Source organism: Anolis carolinensis, chromosome 5 (genome assembly GCF_035594765.1).
Source record: "Anolis carolinensis isolate JA03-04 chromosome 5, rAnoCar3.1.pri, whole genome shotgun sequence".
NCBI lineage: Eukaryota > Metazoa > Chordata > Lepidosauria > Squamata > Dactyloidae > Anolis > Anolis carolinensis.
Genome location: NC_085845.1, coordinates 180,351,568 through 180,367,580, shown reverse-complemented (window position 1 = coordinate 180,367,580; position 16,013 = coordinate 180,351,568). Strand labels below are relative to the sequence as shown.

At 39.0% G+C, this 16,013-nt stretch overlaps 1 protein-coding gene across 8 annotated transcripts in view; it reads left to right on the top strand.

Annotated features, from left to right (window-relative positions):
- The window catches only part of mybpc1 (myosin binding protein C1), a 101,111-nt gene that overhangs the window by 33,064 nt on the left and 52,034 nt on the right, over nucleotides 1-16,013 (top strand). For 6 of the 8 annotated variants that reach the window (XM_008110556.3, XM_008110559.3, XM_008110554.3 and 3 more), the window contains 7 exons: nucleotides 1,339-1,374; nucleotides 1,767-1,790; nucleotides 2,853-2,888; nucleotides 4,581-4,685; nucleotides 7,878-8,026; nucleotides 8,501-8,618; nucleotides 13,734-13,782. In XM_008110556.3, coding sequence (XP_008108763.2) covers nucleotides 1,339-1,374; nucleotides 1,767-1,790; nucleotides 2,853-2,888; nucleotides 4,581-4,685; nucleotides 7,878-8,026; nucleotides 8,501-8,618; nucleotides 13,734-13,782 — 517 coding nt within the window. The remainder of the gene's footprint in view (nucleotides 1-1,338; nucleotides 1,375-1,766; nucleotides 1,791-2,852; nucleotides 2,889-4,580; nucleotides 4,686-7,877; nucleotides 8,027-8,500; nucleotides 8,619-13,733; nucleotides 13,783-16,013) is intronic. The other 2 variants (XM_008110557.3, XM_062983057.1) reach the window with 2 other exon arrangements.

The following is a 16,013-nucleotide window of genomic DNA, read 5'->3' as shown; positions in this document are numbered from 1 at the left end:
TGAGTATGCAAGTATGTGTACTTGATTGGCTTAATGTCCAGTTCCAAATAAGACAATGGTGAGAGGCACAGGAAGAAAAGGTGATTATGCCAGATATCCAGAGGTCCGGTTACCCATTCAAAAGGCTGGTTTACTGCTTCCTTCTTAGCTTTGTCTTCTAATTGTAAGCCTCTGGACACATCTGGTCAGGTAAACAGTGCAAACACAGTGTTGTCTTTCACCAACACACAAAAGGATTTTATCTTAAAGCTTTGGTTCTGTGTTCTCCATTCACAGGGGTTTATGTTAATAGAAGAAACTGGGTCAAAGGGTGCCTTCACAATATATTTAATTTGAATTTTTTACAATTTCAATTAATACAGTATACACCAAAATATAATTCAATACATTTATTTAAGGGTTTAATCTAATAAAGTATGGGGTGCAGTTGCTGCTGGGACCTTCCAGAGCTTCTGACTTCTCCCCAACAGCAAAACTTTGGTGAAGCAGGAAAGAGAAAAAGCAAAAAAAATCCATATAAATGTATGTATGGTCTTCTACAGGCCCAGAATAATTTGTTGAAGGGGGGGGGGGGGGTAAATGACTCAATAACATCAGTACAGAGTTTCTTACCTTGAAGCCAGCTGCTCCTGGTCACCACAATCATTATTTTCATGCCCAAGCCTTTTGCTACTCTGCTCAGAAAAAGGGTTGATTCCTTTTTTTTCTATTTGGATAAAGGGTATAGTACAGTATTAACTCTTATTTTTAAAAGGACGTCGTAACTGAGTTTGCAGTGGTGCAATGGGTTAAGACCATTATGCTGTTGAACTGCTGACCTGAAGGTTGGCAGTTTGAATCCGCGGGACAGCGTGAGCTTCCGCTGTTAACCCTAGCTCCTGCCAACCTAGCAGTTTGAAAACTTGCAAATGTAAGTAGATCAATAATTTTCTTTGGCAGAAAAAGGCAAAAAGACACCCCAAACAGTCATGCCATCCACATGACCAGGAGGTGTCAATGGGTGCAGGGTCCTCAGCTTGGAAATGGAGAAAAAGCACCTCCCCCAGAGCTGAAAATGAAAGGAGTCTTTGCCTTTGTCTGTGTATTTGAGTCTCACAGTATGTCATGTAACAAGGGACTGATTATTTGCCTGCGTCTGTTCATATACTGTAATCCTCTCTGAGTCCCCTCGGGGAGAAAGGCAGAATATAAATAAAGTGTTGTTATTGTTATTATTATCTTCCACCATGCTACAACATGCTGTAGCCTTTCCTCTCTCCTTATTATAATACTATTTTTGTTTCTGTAAAAATCAAAGCATTGTGATGAATGTATACATGGTACACATTTTACTTGCAGATGAGAACAGCAGTGACACAACATCCTCTTCAGAAGGTCAGGTCTATGGTTGACCTTAATTTTAGATTTGTTTTTGCTTTTGTACTCCATTTCCCTTCCTTAGTTTTTGTATTTTGTGGATGACATTTCTAACAAACAAACCCACTTCAAAGGCTCCCATTCAAACCCATGTTTTAATCCTAGATCATACTTCACGTCCCATTTTTGTACCTGAGTGAAATGTTACAATTGACCATTTTTGCTGCTCAGTCACCATAAAGCTTTATCCATCAGTTTGCAGTTCTTATTCCCAGTTTTCCAGCTGCCGTGGTTCCTCCCATCCATCCTCCTTCTGTTACAGGTTTTCATTCATTTGTACTAAAAACATGGACAGTCTACACTGCTACTTTTCCTTCTTTAATTTCATTATTATATATTTCTTTTTGCAGATGAAAATGACTCTTCGGCTGCAGGTTAGACGAACTACTTCATTTTACATTTAATTTTCCTAATATATTGATCAAAAACAACAATAAGAGCTCCTTTCACAAGCAGTTTCTATTAGAGTAGAGCCTGAATCCTGTTTCATCTGTTTCTTTCGTAGTTTTGTATCGTTCCATCCATTCAGATGGCACAAAACAGTACAACATCCTGAGAATGAAAGAAGCAGTGAAATGAAAGAAAAAGGGGAACAGTAGCTATTTTGTTGGCTGATTTTTGGTGCTTGGCTGTAGGCCCTGACTGGCAGGACCTACAGTCAAGCGCCAGGCACTCAACATTCGTATGGCCGGCTCGCAGGGCCTACTAGCATCGAGCGCTTGATGGCTAGTAGGCCTGGCTCACAGGGCCTACAGCTGAGTATTGGGCCCACTCAGCTATAGGCCCTGGCTGGCAGACCCTGGTGCTTTGCCACCCAAGGAACAAAAAATCTTTTTTTTTTTACCTTGGACGTAAAAGCCCATTTGTATAGGCATCCGTATCCGTAAGCGGAGGACGGAAACAGGGCCATACGGATGGTACAAATAGAAACAGGCAGTGATTCCATACAAATGAACAAGACTAGTTTCTATGTGAAATTAGATTTTTTATTTTACACTTTGGGGTTAGCCAAAAACTGGTATCACTTATTGTGGATTTTGGATTGTGTGCTTTGGAATTGAGATTTTATTTACAAATCCAATGACTCTTAATGATAAAATGTTCACTGTTCAATTTTAATTCAAAGACACAGTCTGGAATATCAGCATGCAAATGGATCTTATTGTACCTTAGAGACTAACTGAAAGAACAAAATTGGTAGTATACATTTCTATAAACTAACAATAGCATTAAGGCTATGGATTGATGCTATGAAACTCTGTTTAGGTCACACCAGACAGGATTGTTTTCCCTATTATCTGATCTGGGCAGAGATTTAAATTCAACTTAATGTTCTACAGCTTCCCCCCTTAGATAGGATGAGAATGAACAGCCCTGCATGATAATCAAAGTGTAATAGTTGAATTAGTATCATCTAGTGTACTCTTACCTTTCAGATGTGGGAAATGAGTCCGGAGAGAGAAAGGACTCAGGTGAGAGTTTCTAAAACAGGGTGTAAGAAAAAAAGCAAAATATTCCAATTTCCCCTCATAACATGGCAATGATTAACAACTGATTTCTCTTAGCTAACTTTTTTCAGTTTCTTTTGCCCTGACTTCTAATTTTATATCCTATGCCATGCTAACCTATTTATTTTTTATATTTGCTTCTGACTGAAGTCATGATTCTGCTTCAAACATTGTGTTCCTCTATGGCAGGGGGTTGGCCTTTGTGGTCTCTTCCAACTCTAGAATTCTATGATTTTATGATTCTATGATTTCACCGGTTCCAGTGTGCAAACTGAACTTCCTATAAACAAAGTTTTTTTATTCACCTCACTAGTTTGAAAACAGATATTCCTGCTTTCATGAAGCATACATTGGTGCTTCCAGTCAAGTATTGCTATAGAAGATAAATTTGGAAAATCAGGCACAAGACTCTTGAATGAATTTTGTAACCAAATTTTCAATAAAAAAAACAAAATAGGATACTGAAGTGTATTCCATTTTTTAAAAATTCACAGCCAGACATATCTTTCTGTCTTTTAACAAAATTTGCAAATCCTTCAATTTAAGATGCACAAATTATATAGTTACAGAACATACAAAAAAGACCCACATAATTATTTACCTATACAGTGTTGGACAAGCATGAAGCACAGATCCAGAAATCTGTTTTTTAGTGTGCCTGCTTATGGGCAACCACGATGTAGCAACTGTGGGATCCACATGGGTATCTGTGTGGTCTCCTGTTAGGCAAGGTCAATAGACCCTGAGCTGAACTTAATCTCCAAAGTCTCCTTTTAAAAAAAAGAAAGAAAGATGGAGGGATCCTATTTCCTCCAACACTAGATCCAGCTCCATGTACATTACTAAAATTGTGATATATAAAGAACTGCATACATAACACAAACCAGTACCTAAGAGTGGAGACGAAAAGTCGAAATGGTGAAAGATGGCTGAGGGAAGTATATTGATCTTCCCTGGGTGTGACCTGTTATGTCCACCTGGAGAAGGTCCTGCCCTTCTCAATTGCTATCTGGCAGTTGCCACAACCTCCAGAATGCCAGGAACATTTGTCTGGATCTCTGGAAAGAAGACTGGTGTAATGAGGAAGAAGAGGAGGAGGCAGGTCTGGGGCTCAAGCTTGTAAATTTAATGGTAATCAGTTAGCATTGGCTGGAGGAGCCAACGCACAGTACATGTTCGTAGTAAATGGATTATCTGTCTGTTATGTATTGTGTGTCTGGATGCTAACTGAGTTGGAGCAACGTGAAAGGACGAATGAAAGGTATATTGAATTACTAAATCATGATGCAGTGTGAAAGAATTGTTTCATAACATCTTGCATTTTTCTTACAAGATCTAAGGTGCAGTATCTGACCTTGCCATTTAGGGGAATCAGTGAGCATTTTCCCCCTGTGTTTTCCAATACCACAATAGCAATGATAACTGTAACTAGTTACTAATAAGTAACCCATTAAGTTGTTAATTGTCATTAACAATTACAAATAATGAACTGTTTGCTGATAGGAGTAATGAGTAAAGTAACTAATTCTGTTTAAAATGTAAAAATGCAAACTTTGCATAAGGATTTCTCATTGTGAAGTGAGGGACATATCGAACCAAAATAAAGAATGTTACTTTTATAGCTCATAAATGATATTCACGTTTTCTTCGTATTAGTGTGGTCAATGGGTGATGGTGCCCCAGAAGAAGCAGAAAAGCAAGACAATTCCCAGAAATCTGTTTTATTTATTGAAAAACCAAAGAGTGGCTCAATTAGTGTTGGTAAGTTGCCACCAAAAAGAAAAAGAAAAAGTATAACTAAATCCGTTTAATCCAATGTTTTAGCTGACTGCTTGTACTGTTACTGGTTTAGAATGTTACTGCATTTTATAATTATTTTAATTTCTGTTTAAATACTAGAAAAGCAGAATGTAAATTCTTTCTATAAATGTACATTATATAGGAACAGTTAAAAATTTGTACATACTGGAAATGAGCAGAATTGAGCTTGGTGGGAATCCCTGAAGAGCAAGCATATATAAGAGTGGACTGCATGTATGTGCCACATAAATTTGACAACATTTTAATTTTGAATGCACAATCTCAGCACATTACCATTTTGTCAGCTTTATATATAACACATATGCTGCCAACTTCTGTACAGTACAACCCCCCTAATATGAGGAATATGTTCCCAGACCTCACTGAATCTGCAGATAATAGCAAATTATCTTGAAGTGAAGGACTTCTGGCCCGAGAATACCATACAGTCATGCTGGAGCACTAAGAAAATTCCTCTTCTTCTTCTTCTTCTTCTTCTTCTTCTTCTTCTTCTTCTTCATTCACGCAGTCGTTTCTGTCTCTTTGTGACCTCATGGATCAGTCCATGCCAGAGCTCCCTGTCGGCCGTCGCCACCCCCAGTTCCTTCAAGGTCAAGCCAGCCACTTCAATTCATCCATCTTGCCCTTAGTTGGCCTCTCTTCCTTTTTCCTTCCATTTTCCCCAGCATCATGATCTTTTCCAAGCTTTCCTGTCTTCTCATGATGTGGCCAGAATACTTCATCTTTGCCTCGAATATCCTTCCCTCCAGTGAGCAGTCGGGCATTATTTCCAGGAGGATGGACTGGTTAAATCTTCTTGCGGTCCAAGGCACTCTCAGGATTTTCCTCCAGCATCAAAGTTCAAAAGCATCTATCCTCCTTCGCTCCGCCTTCCTTATGGTCTTTGTGTCTAGAAATATAAAGTCTGACACTGCCTCCACATTTTCTCCCTCTATTTGCCAGTTATCAATTGGTCTGGTTGCCATAATCTTGGTTTTCTTGATGTTTAACTGCAGTCCAGCATTTGCACTTTCTTCTTTCACCTTGGTGATAAGGCTCCTCAGCTCCTCCTCATTTTCAGCCATCAGAGTGATATCATCTGCATACCTAAGGTTGTTAATGTTTCTTCCAGCAATTTTAACTCCAGCCTTGGATTCGTCAAGCCCCGCACGTCACATGATGCGTTCTGCGTACAAGTTGAATAGGTAGGGTGAAAGTATACAGCCCTGCTGTACTCCTTTCCCAATCTTGAACCAGTCTGTTGTTTCATGGTCTGTTCTTACTGTGGCTACTTGGTCTTTATACAGATTTCTTAGGAGACAGACAAGGTGACTTGGTATCCCCATACCACCAAGAACATGCCACAGTTTATTATGATCCACACAGTCGAAGGCTTTAGAATAGTCAATAAAGCAGAAATAGATGTTTTTCTGAAACTCCCTGGCTTCCTCCATTACTCAGCAGATATTGGCAATTTGGTCTCTCGTTCCTCTGCCTTTTCTAAACCCAGTTTGTCCATCTTGCAACTCTCGCTCCATGCATTGCTGGAGTCTGCCTTGCAGGATCTTGAGCATTACCTTACTGGCATGGGAAATAAGTACCACTGTACAGAAGTTTGAGCATTCTTTAGCATTTCCCTTTTTGGGTATGGGGATATAAATTGATTTTTTCCAATCTGATGGCCATTCTTGTGTTTTCCATATTTGCTGGCATATGGCATGCATCACCTTGACAGCATCATCTTCCAAGATTTTAAACAACTCAGCTGGGATCCCGTCGTCTCCTGCTGCCTTGTTATTAGCAATGCTTCTTAAGGCCCATTCAACCTCGCTCCTCAGGATGTCTGGTTCTAATTCACTCACCACACCGTCAAAGTTATCCTCTATATTATTATCCTTCCTATACAGATCTTCTGTATATTCTTGCCACCTTTTCTTGATCTCTTCAGCTTCTGTTAGGTCCTTGTCATCTTTGTTTTTGATCATGGCCTTTTTTGCCTGAAATTTATCTCCGATATTTCTGATTTTCTGGAAGAGGTCTCTTGTCTTTCCTATTCTATTGTCTTCTTTTACTTGCATGCATTGCTTGTTTAAAAGTAGTTCCTTGTCTCTGCTGGCTAACCTCTGGAATTATGCATTTAATTGGGCATAGAAAATTCTTAGACAGGATATATTCTTTTGGGTGTGAATAAATGAAAGTGTGGATATTGATCCTGTAGATACAGGGGTTGTGCTGTACATATTTTCTCTCTAGGAAGGTCCATTAGGGGCTTCACAGTCCATAGGAGGAAGACCCGCAGTCCACTTTTAGAAGATAGAGAGACTCACCAACATTTGGTTGAAAAAAAATCTGGTTTGAGTCCAGAACTTTTGAAGGATTTTATGAGCTTGCCTGGGCTATGAGAATCTGAGGGCACTTCCATACATACAGAAAACGCAGGCGAAAACAGGTTGAATTAACCTGTTTTTGCTCGTGTTGTAGTCCTCACCCCTTCCCACAACCCCAGAATCCCCCCCTGGGTGGAGACAATGACATTGGAGAAGAGGGAGGGTGAAAGGGAAAATTCCCCCTTCCTCTCCCTCTCCTCCAGTGTCATTCTGAAGTGATGCCACAGATCTCCAGAAAGGCTCTCCATGCCTGGCAAGCATGTGGGGTGAATTTTTGGGGAGGGAATTGGGGGCTAGGAGAGAAGGGGGGCCACCATGCCACTCTTTCGGGCTTTTTGGAAGCTCAGAGAAGTGATATGACTGTGGGGACTCACCCCCAGGTAGTCCCAGGACTACCCAGAGGTGAGCCCCCACAGGCCCAATACCACATTAGGAAGGCCTGGATCTAATGAGGTATCTAATTAATTCAGAAGAACACAGGGAACTCCTGCTTTGTTCTGAATTAATTTGCTTTTACCTGAGGTGTTGTTTGGATGCCTCGGGTAAAAGCGCGACAGGCCCCGCATTTTTGGTTCTGTCTGGAAGGGCCCTGAGAGGAGATTCTACCATCAACCCCACCTGACAACACATGTTCTGCTAACACCACTGTTTCTTTGATGGAGACTACCACCTTCTTTAGAACTTTCTTATGTATCCTCAGTTATATGGGATCGATTATTACATACATAATACACAACCAGGTATTTACTGTAATTTACTTTTTTAGGGCAAAATATCACATTTGTAGCCAAAGTAGAAGCTCAGGATCTTCTCCGAAAGCCTACTGTTAAGTGGTTTAAAGGGAAATGGATGGACCTGGCAAGCAAAGCCGGAAAACATCTACAGCTAAAGGAGACATTTGAACGGCAAACCAAGGTATTTATGAAGATGTCTGAGGAATTTAATCATTGTAAATTCCTAACCAATATAAACAAATCCATAATCTTGAAGCTATTTGAATGTTTAAACCTAACTAGTGCTACTCATTAGATTTGACACTTCTCTGAACATTGAAATCCACTTCTCAGCAGCTTGAATTTCAAAATATTAAATGTGAATTTGAAAATACTGGCCTAAATCTTCTGGTTAATCCTAAATATATTAGACAACAAAAATTAAATCAGTGGAATTTTTCTACATGTTGACTCACCATTTAGCAATTGATTAAATCACCTTACTTAGGGGAACTTTTTTGTTAAAGTTGAAGGTAAAAATGAAAGAAACTGGAATCAGGCAAATTCATATAGCCCTAATCTTAGCAAAAATAAAGAATTTGGGTTTTACATTTATATTATGTTTAACAAATATTGTTTTAAATGTAAACTAACATTTTCATTGTGTGGATTTCAGATGTATACATTTGAGATGCATATCATTAAAGCCAAGGAAAACTATGCAGGAAATTACAGATGTGAAGTGACATATAAAGATAAGGTTGATAGCTGCTCTTTTGATCTGGAGGTCCATGGTAAGAATCAACTTTGTTCCCTTTATTTCCCATAGATATTTCTGTATTAAAAATTGCTGTAAAGTTGGTTTATCAGAGCCCTCATGCCTATTTCTATTCCTGCTTCTACGTATCATTTATATGGCCACCAAGGTATACCTATTGGTTTAATGTTTCTCTTTAGCGCTTCTCCATTCAGATATGCAATTTTTATTTTTGTTTCAAATATTAGAAGCCAGTGATATTTTCTTGTGGCCTGTTTGGAAAGGAGATATGTACAGTAATGGCTTCCATATCAGTGAAGTGATAAATTTGTCCATGTCTTATTCTGAACTTCAGAGGTGTGGGCCATGAGCTACATGTAGCCTCTGGACCCTACTTTTGCACCCACCTGTCCCCCCAAAGCACTCCTTTAAAAAAACAACGTAATTGTTGGACAGTTTTTGCCCCCAAATGCATACAAATATACAAAAATATGCCCACTCCACACACAGTTTCTTTCTGCAGCCCCTCTCTAAATGGTGATCACAAATGACACAACAATCAGAAATGATAGAACTTCACTTCTGGACACCATTTGGAGAAACTGAAGAGTAAAGTGGAAGTATTTGGGCAGACTGAATGTGGAGGTTTGGCTCATAAGAAACTCTTGTGGGGACTGGCCCCCATACACTTCCCCATTTTTAGTGTAAACCATATCTATACATTTGTGTTCTTATTAAAGTTCCTTTACTATAAGGCCTTACATAAGTGGTTCTCAACATGTGGGTCCCCAGGTGTTTTGGCTTATAACTCCCAGAAATCCCAGCCTGTTTACCAACTGTTAGGATTTCTGGGAGCTGAAGGCCAAAATATCTTGGGAACCACAGGTTGAGAACCACTGCCTTATATAATCAGTAAAAGGGAAGCCACCCAACCTCCTTCCCTCATAATATCATTATTAAAGGAGATTGAACTAAGGAAAAGGAGTAAGAGGTTAAATTATTCAAGAAAAAATGCACCTTCAACTAATTTAGATGTAATTCCTCATCTCTTGGAAATCCTGAGAACCACTGCAGACAAGGCTGGATCTGATCAGATCATCCTATTTCCCACAATGACAAACCAGATGCTTCCAAGAAGTCCACAAGGAGATTTGAAGGCAAAAGTCCTATCTTCCTACTTTGGCCCCTAGCAACTGTCCTTCAGTAACACACTGCCTCTGAATGCAGAGGACTCATACAGCAAAATAGCTAACATCACTGGAAAGAGTTTATCTGATATCTCCTCAGTAATCCCCCTTTAAAGTAACCTGGCTGTTTTTATACAGCTCCAATAGGCTGGAAATTACTCATACCATAGCTCTGAGTCAGTGAAATCATATTAAATTCTTAAAGCAATTATTTGAGAAGGTTTCTGAAGCCTGCAGTTTATATTTGGAATAAAAGCTATGCTAGATGACAGCGCTGACAGCTCCAGACTCTACAAATTTATCTATGATTGGAGGTCAAAGAAAGGGCTCCCTTTTCGGCTTATCTCTGGTTCAGAAAGAAATTTATCTGTTACATGTCCATCACTGCAACTCCCCAGGAGAGAAAGAATGTGTTAAGGTTCTTGACATATCAGTGCCGTGCATTCCATAGGTAGCAATATTTTCAGACAAAAAAAATTGAAAGAAAATCCTAACAAGCATTTTAAACCCATTTGGTACAGTTATAGATTTGGTTACAAACAGGAAAAGCTTTTATGATGAAGTCAGTAGAACTTGACCTTGTAATTGGTAGGGGTGAATACATGATAGAATAAATGACCGAAGTGGCTGAAGGCTTTCCCTTAGCTTATCCCACAACACTTTTTTTCTCAGCAGGATCAGCTTGGACAGACATATCAGTTTTAGTGGCAGAATATTGGACTATAGCAATAGGTGCTGTGAAACACCTAAGCTAGGCTTTGCTGTTGGTTGCCTTCAAGTCATTTTTTACATGACCCAAAGTGAACCTATTATGGGATTTTCTGGGGCACAGAGTGTGTGACTCATTCAAGATTACCCAGTAAGCAGAGAATCAAACCCTGGTCTCCAGTCATAGTCCAACGCTCAAACCACCACACCATACTGGTTCTCTAACCAAGGCTTTTGTCCTCAAATGCAATGGAGGTAACTGCCATGCCACTATTATTTTAACAGGATTGAAACAGTAGTCCACCCAGCTTCTGATCATCAAACAGAGTGCAACTATTTTGTCCTCCACCTCATTTCTGACAAGCCTAGTCAGGCTATGTCCTGAGAGCAATGAAATGTTGTGTTGCTGATGTTAGTGGTGTAGTGAATTTTCTCTAGATTTTACTCTAAATTTTAAAAGCATTCTCCAAAGTGTTCAATGATCTTTGATAGCTCTTTCAAAGTTCAGATTAAAACCTGAAGCAGGCATGTCTGAATTTGAGCCATTCCACTCAGGCTATATAGGCCCATATGGGAGCTTCCCAATGAATCCAATGTTAACATTTAGTGGGATAATGAATAATAACAACAATAATAATAATACTGCAAAAGGCCACCCTGCTGGGATCTGCACGCATCATCCGAAAATACATCACACAGTCCTAGACACTTGGGAAGTGTTCGACTTGTGGTTTTGTGAAACGAAATCCCGCATGTCTATCTTGTTTGCTGTGTCATACAACGTCGTTGTGTCAATAATAATAATAATAATAATAATAATAATAATAATAATATATTCATTATGTCTATTTTTGCCCTGCTTTTTCTCTTTACAAACAAGACTCAAAGCGGCTCACAACCAATTCAATAAAATTTAAAACCCCAAAATATACAAAGATTCAAATAGAATTAAACATTAATGTTATTAATAATAAACCATTAAAATCTTTAAAACGTATCCATAGCTAAAACCACAGCAACCCCTGAATTGATCTTAAGCTGTGGTGAAGGCATTCCTCTTGCTGAGGAATCCTTAAAAATACTGAGCTTCCAGTCTGGAAAACAAATGGCCATTGTCATTGTAAGCGCAAATGATACGACAAGCATTTTAAAACTTGGTAACAATTCCAGTGAGAATTACTTCACGGGCCTTTTATTTTTGGACTTGAGAGAGACTGTCCATAAGCAAAGGACCTTGTCTGTCCCTCAAAACACTAGTGTGGGGTCCTAAAGCTTGGTCACCTGGCACTGTAGCTTGAGATGCCAGGCACATCTAAGGGGAGTTTTCTAAATATCTTTGTCTTACAGCCGTCCGGCAGCTAACCCACCATCCATCCATCCATCCTAGCAAAACAAGCCTCCCAAATGGCCAAGGTCAGCGTGCTCATTAATCAGGCGGGGAGGCAGGACACCATTAGCGGAATGTCCAGCAGCTGACGACCAATTAGCCAGACAAGCCTCAAAGTCTGCCCGCCTTCAGGAGCATGCAGGCAAGGAGCCAGCCTGTCTGCAGGCATACACTTTCTATAGGAGGGAATTGTTTTATCTGATTACATGGCCAATTTACACTGGGTGAAATTCAATTCTAGCTTCTGCTCTCTTACAGGCTTGAATCAGAGGCTGGATTTTCAGTGTCTGTGAGGTGATGGGCAAAACTTGCACTGAGATGAGATTGTTATTTGCAAAGCTTGGCAAAGTTACTTTTGTAGACCACAACTTTCAGAACTCTTCAGCTAGCCATGAGAAAATTCTGGGAGTCATAGTCTGAAAAGAAACTTTTTAAAATGTTTAGTTATTTAGATGTCCACCAGATTTCCATAAAACATCAGAATTTGGTGGATGGTGTGAAAAAAAATGGATTTATTTATTTTTTATTTTGGAACACACTCCGTCCAAGTCTATTTAAAACCCAGGACAGGGGTTGACCTGTTCTAATATACTACAGACATTTTCATTCATTCACACAATTGGACATTGTTGGCAGACGGGTTCTTGATGGGTTGAGATTTTTGTTTTAATCTCTGGGTGTGGAGATTTATGGAAGGAAACAGCTGCAGGGAGAGAGATAAGCCTTCTCAACCCAAACACAGTTGTCCTGATCTGGGTTGGGGCCCAATTTCTTTGAAGCATTTTTTGGAGGGGGATAACTACATGAGGCCCTGAAAATATCTCGGTGGCTTTCAGAGTCCCCAAAGACTCCTGAATTTTTGAAAACAACCAAGATTGGTTAATTGCTACTCTTGGATGCCTGCAGGAATAGCAGATCACTAAAATATACCCCAATATCTCAACCCAGCTTAAATCGAAGAGTTATTTCTGGTTTCCTTTTCATCATTTTCTGTTGGGGAGTGGTACAAGGTGAAAACTGTCCATCTCTACTAAAAGTAAAATGGAGACCACGCTCAGCTGCCAACTGTACATTTAACATAATGTGTAGTTTAGGCATCACGTGTTTATTTCAGCAGGAATTTAAAATAAAGGGTATTTAAAAGATTGCACTGAGGCTGCTGTGCTGTTTTATCTGGAACTGTATTAATTGAGTGATATTTTATTATTTTAAATAAAACAATAATCTTAATAGTGTAAATAGTCTAGTCCCATTTTAATTTTCACTTTTTGTAAATTGATGTATTTTATAAAATGTAAGACACTTTATAAGTCTTAATTTTGAAAGCAATATGGAAAATAAATTAGTAAAATGATGACAACAGTGGTGATGATGATGATTATGATGATGACAATGATGGAAAACATCAAAAATTATTTTTCTGTGATGTTTATATTTCAGAATATTGAGGTTCTACAAATATGTGTGCTTTCATTGTGCAACTGGGATATTTATTTTTAATCTCTCTCTCTGTTTCCTTTTGTATTTACTATCTGGCCTAAAGATTGTGTACAGTATCAAATTCACTTATATAGTGACTTCTGCTACAAACAATCCTATAGCACTACTGTGATATACAGAGATATAGTCAATGTCAGAAGGGCATGAGTAACAAAGGGATTTTTACCTCTTCCCACTGAAACGTTCTCCATTTTGTATAAAGGATGCCCTGGGCTGGTAAAACCAATACATGACAGTTTTAACACAATGCTGGCCACATTATATTCTTCTGTCATTTAGGACATGGAGATCTGTACAAGTTAAATGTTCTGCACCCATGGCTTTACACTTTGCAAATTACTCAGACCATTTATTTTTATTTTTATTGTAGAAGTTTCATCTGCGCCGTCAATAGATATCCGATCTGCATTCAAAAGAAGGTAACTTCATGTAGTGATTTTGGAAAGTGCTTCAGTAATTGGGGTAATATCAGAAACCCTGCACTGCCTCTGAAAGCAAAGCAAATGGGTTGAAAAGACTGTGACAGGTTTTCAGAAAATGCACAGTGAAAAGAGAGTGGAGTTGATGTTAGAAAGAGAAATGTCAGAGATAATAGTTATGGAATGTGTGTGTTTTTTTTAAAAAAAGCTCAGATTCTCAGTCTATTTTCTGTAAAGTATGGCTGAGAACGGCAGCTGCTGACTCCTGAGTCAGCGGGGCAGCAAATCCAGAATTTAAGGTAAGGCCCTTTAGATAACTCTCTTAGATTTCAAACCAATACACAGCAAATTCGCTGACCCATTGCTCTGAAAGCCTTTAGTTGAATTTGATGGCTGATCCACATGTTATGAGGCTAAATTCATGTTATGAGGTATTATTGGTAGCAGTGGGGCTTCCTTCCTTCCTGTAGTTCCCTTCCCTATGAAGCTTGAAACCTGTTTTCTTAACTGGATTTGAAGCTGAACAGGTGGGATAGGAGTTTCAGAAGGGAGTGGAGACTACTCCTGTCCCTGCATCTAAGAGTGGAAATAGCTTTAATCTGTAGAAATGTGCAGTTTGATGGATTATCATGTTGGCCATGTGGTGGCTTTTATTAATCACTCCATACAGAGAGCTCTTTCCAAATGTTGCCAGACTGAAACTCCAATTGTTATTTACGATTTGTTAATTGTCTATGGCTGATTGCAATTGGAAGCCAACAATGTCTGAAGGGTTACAGGTTACCCATTCTTTCTCTACATGGAATAAAGTATCATAAACTCTCAATATGTTTGAGAGAAGATCTCACGTACAAAGTTGTCCTTAATTTAATTGTAAATATATTTTGCATTCTCAGATCTTTATGTATACATTTTAATGGATTGCTCTAATAGTGGTTCTCAACCTGCGGGTCCCCAGGTGTTTTGGTCTTCAACTCTCAGAAATCCCAGCCAGTTTACCAGCTGTTAGGATTTCTGGGAGTTGAAGGCCAAAACATCTGGGGACCCACAGGATGAGAACCACTGCTCTAACATGTGTATTTGGGAAAGCAGTGATTGTCAGTGAATCATAGACAATGTGTTATACATAACATCTAACTGAAGACCTTTGTGTTCACATCTCACTAGTCATGCCCTCTACTCTCCCCATATTTCATCATGGTGCATTTCCTCCTACCAATTCAACCATTTGGCATGATTCTGCCTTTTTGTTCCTCCCTCTCTTGCTCATCATTCATATATCATTCATAATAGCACAAGCCAGCATATGTCATAGGTGAAATTAACTCAAAATACACAGGTTTGCCACTGCATTCTGAAACTCCATCCCTATGGATTTTGGGGATAATTCCCGAGGACCCTGTCAGGATTTATCATACATCAAAGCTCTTATGACACTTGAGTACATTGATATAATAATGTTTTCTAAGGTTTTGGTTAAATCCCCTGTATCTTACCATACTAATAAATTAATATAGCAGTATCATTCCCCTGTAACTAAAGAAAGGCATTTGAGCATCTGAACCCTCTGCTCTCCATGTCCACACAATCTATCCCCGCCATATACAGCCTTTCCTCCACACTTGTGGTTATGCCATTTGTGGATTCTATTATTAAGTGATGTGATTAAAATGTTCTTTCAAGAAATCTCTAAGTCATCTAGTATGACTCTATGCTCAACTTCATCCAGTCATGCTGGAGAAATCAGAGATTTCTAGAGAAAGCCCCTCTCTGGGGATATCTAGGTCCTTTAATAAGACTTTATGTTCCGTCTCCAGTGGAAGTCAACCATAGAGTCATGCTGGAAGACTTAAAAAATTCCTCTAGATGTGTTCTCTTGGGTTAAATTTCTTTATTTGTGGTTTTTCATTTTCACTGGAGTTCTGTGCCCCAAACCCCAGCAAATGTAGGAAATTTTCACTTGGGAACACAGAACAATGCTATTTTTCTATATGGAAATGGAGGAGCATATTTGAAAAGCTATAAAGAAGCCTGCCCTTTGACTTCATTATCACGAAGTTAACTTCCATAATGTTTTAATTTTATGAGCAAGGCTTTGTTTCTTTTAGGTCGGAAAGCTAACCAGATTGTCTTCACAACAAACTAAGCAAGTAGCTTAGAATAATTTGTTCCCCCTTTAAGATAATTTATGGCAGTGGTTCTCAACCTTCCTAATACCACGACCCCTTAAT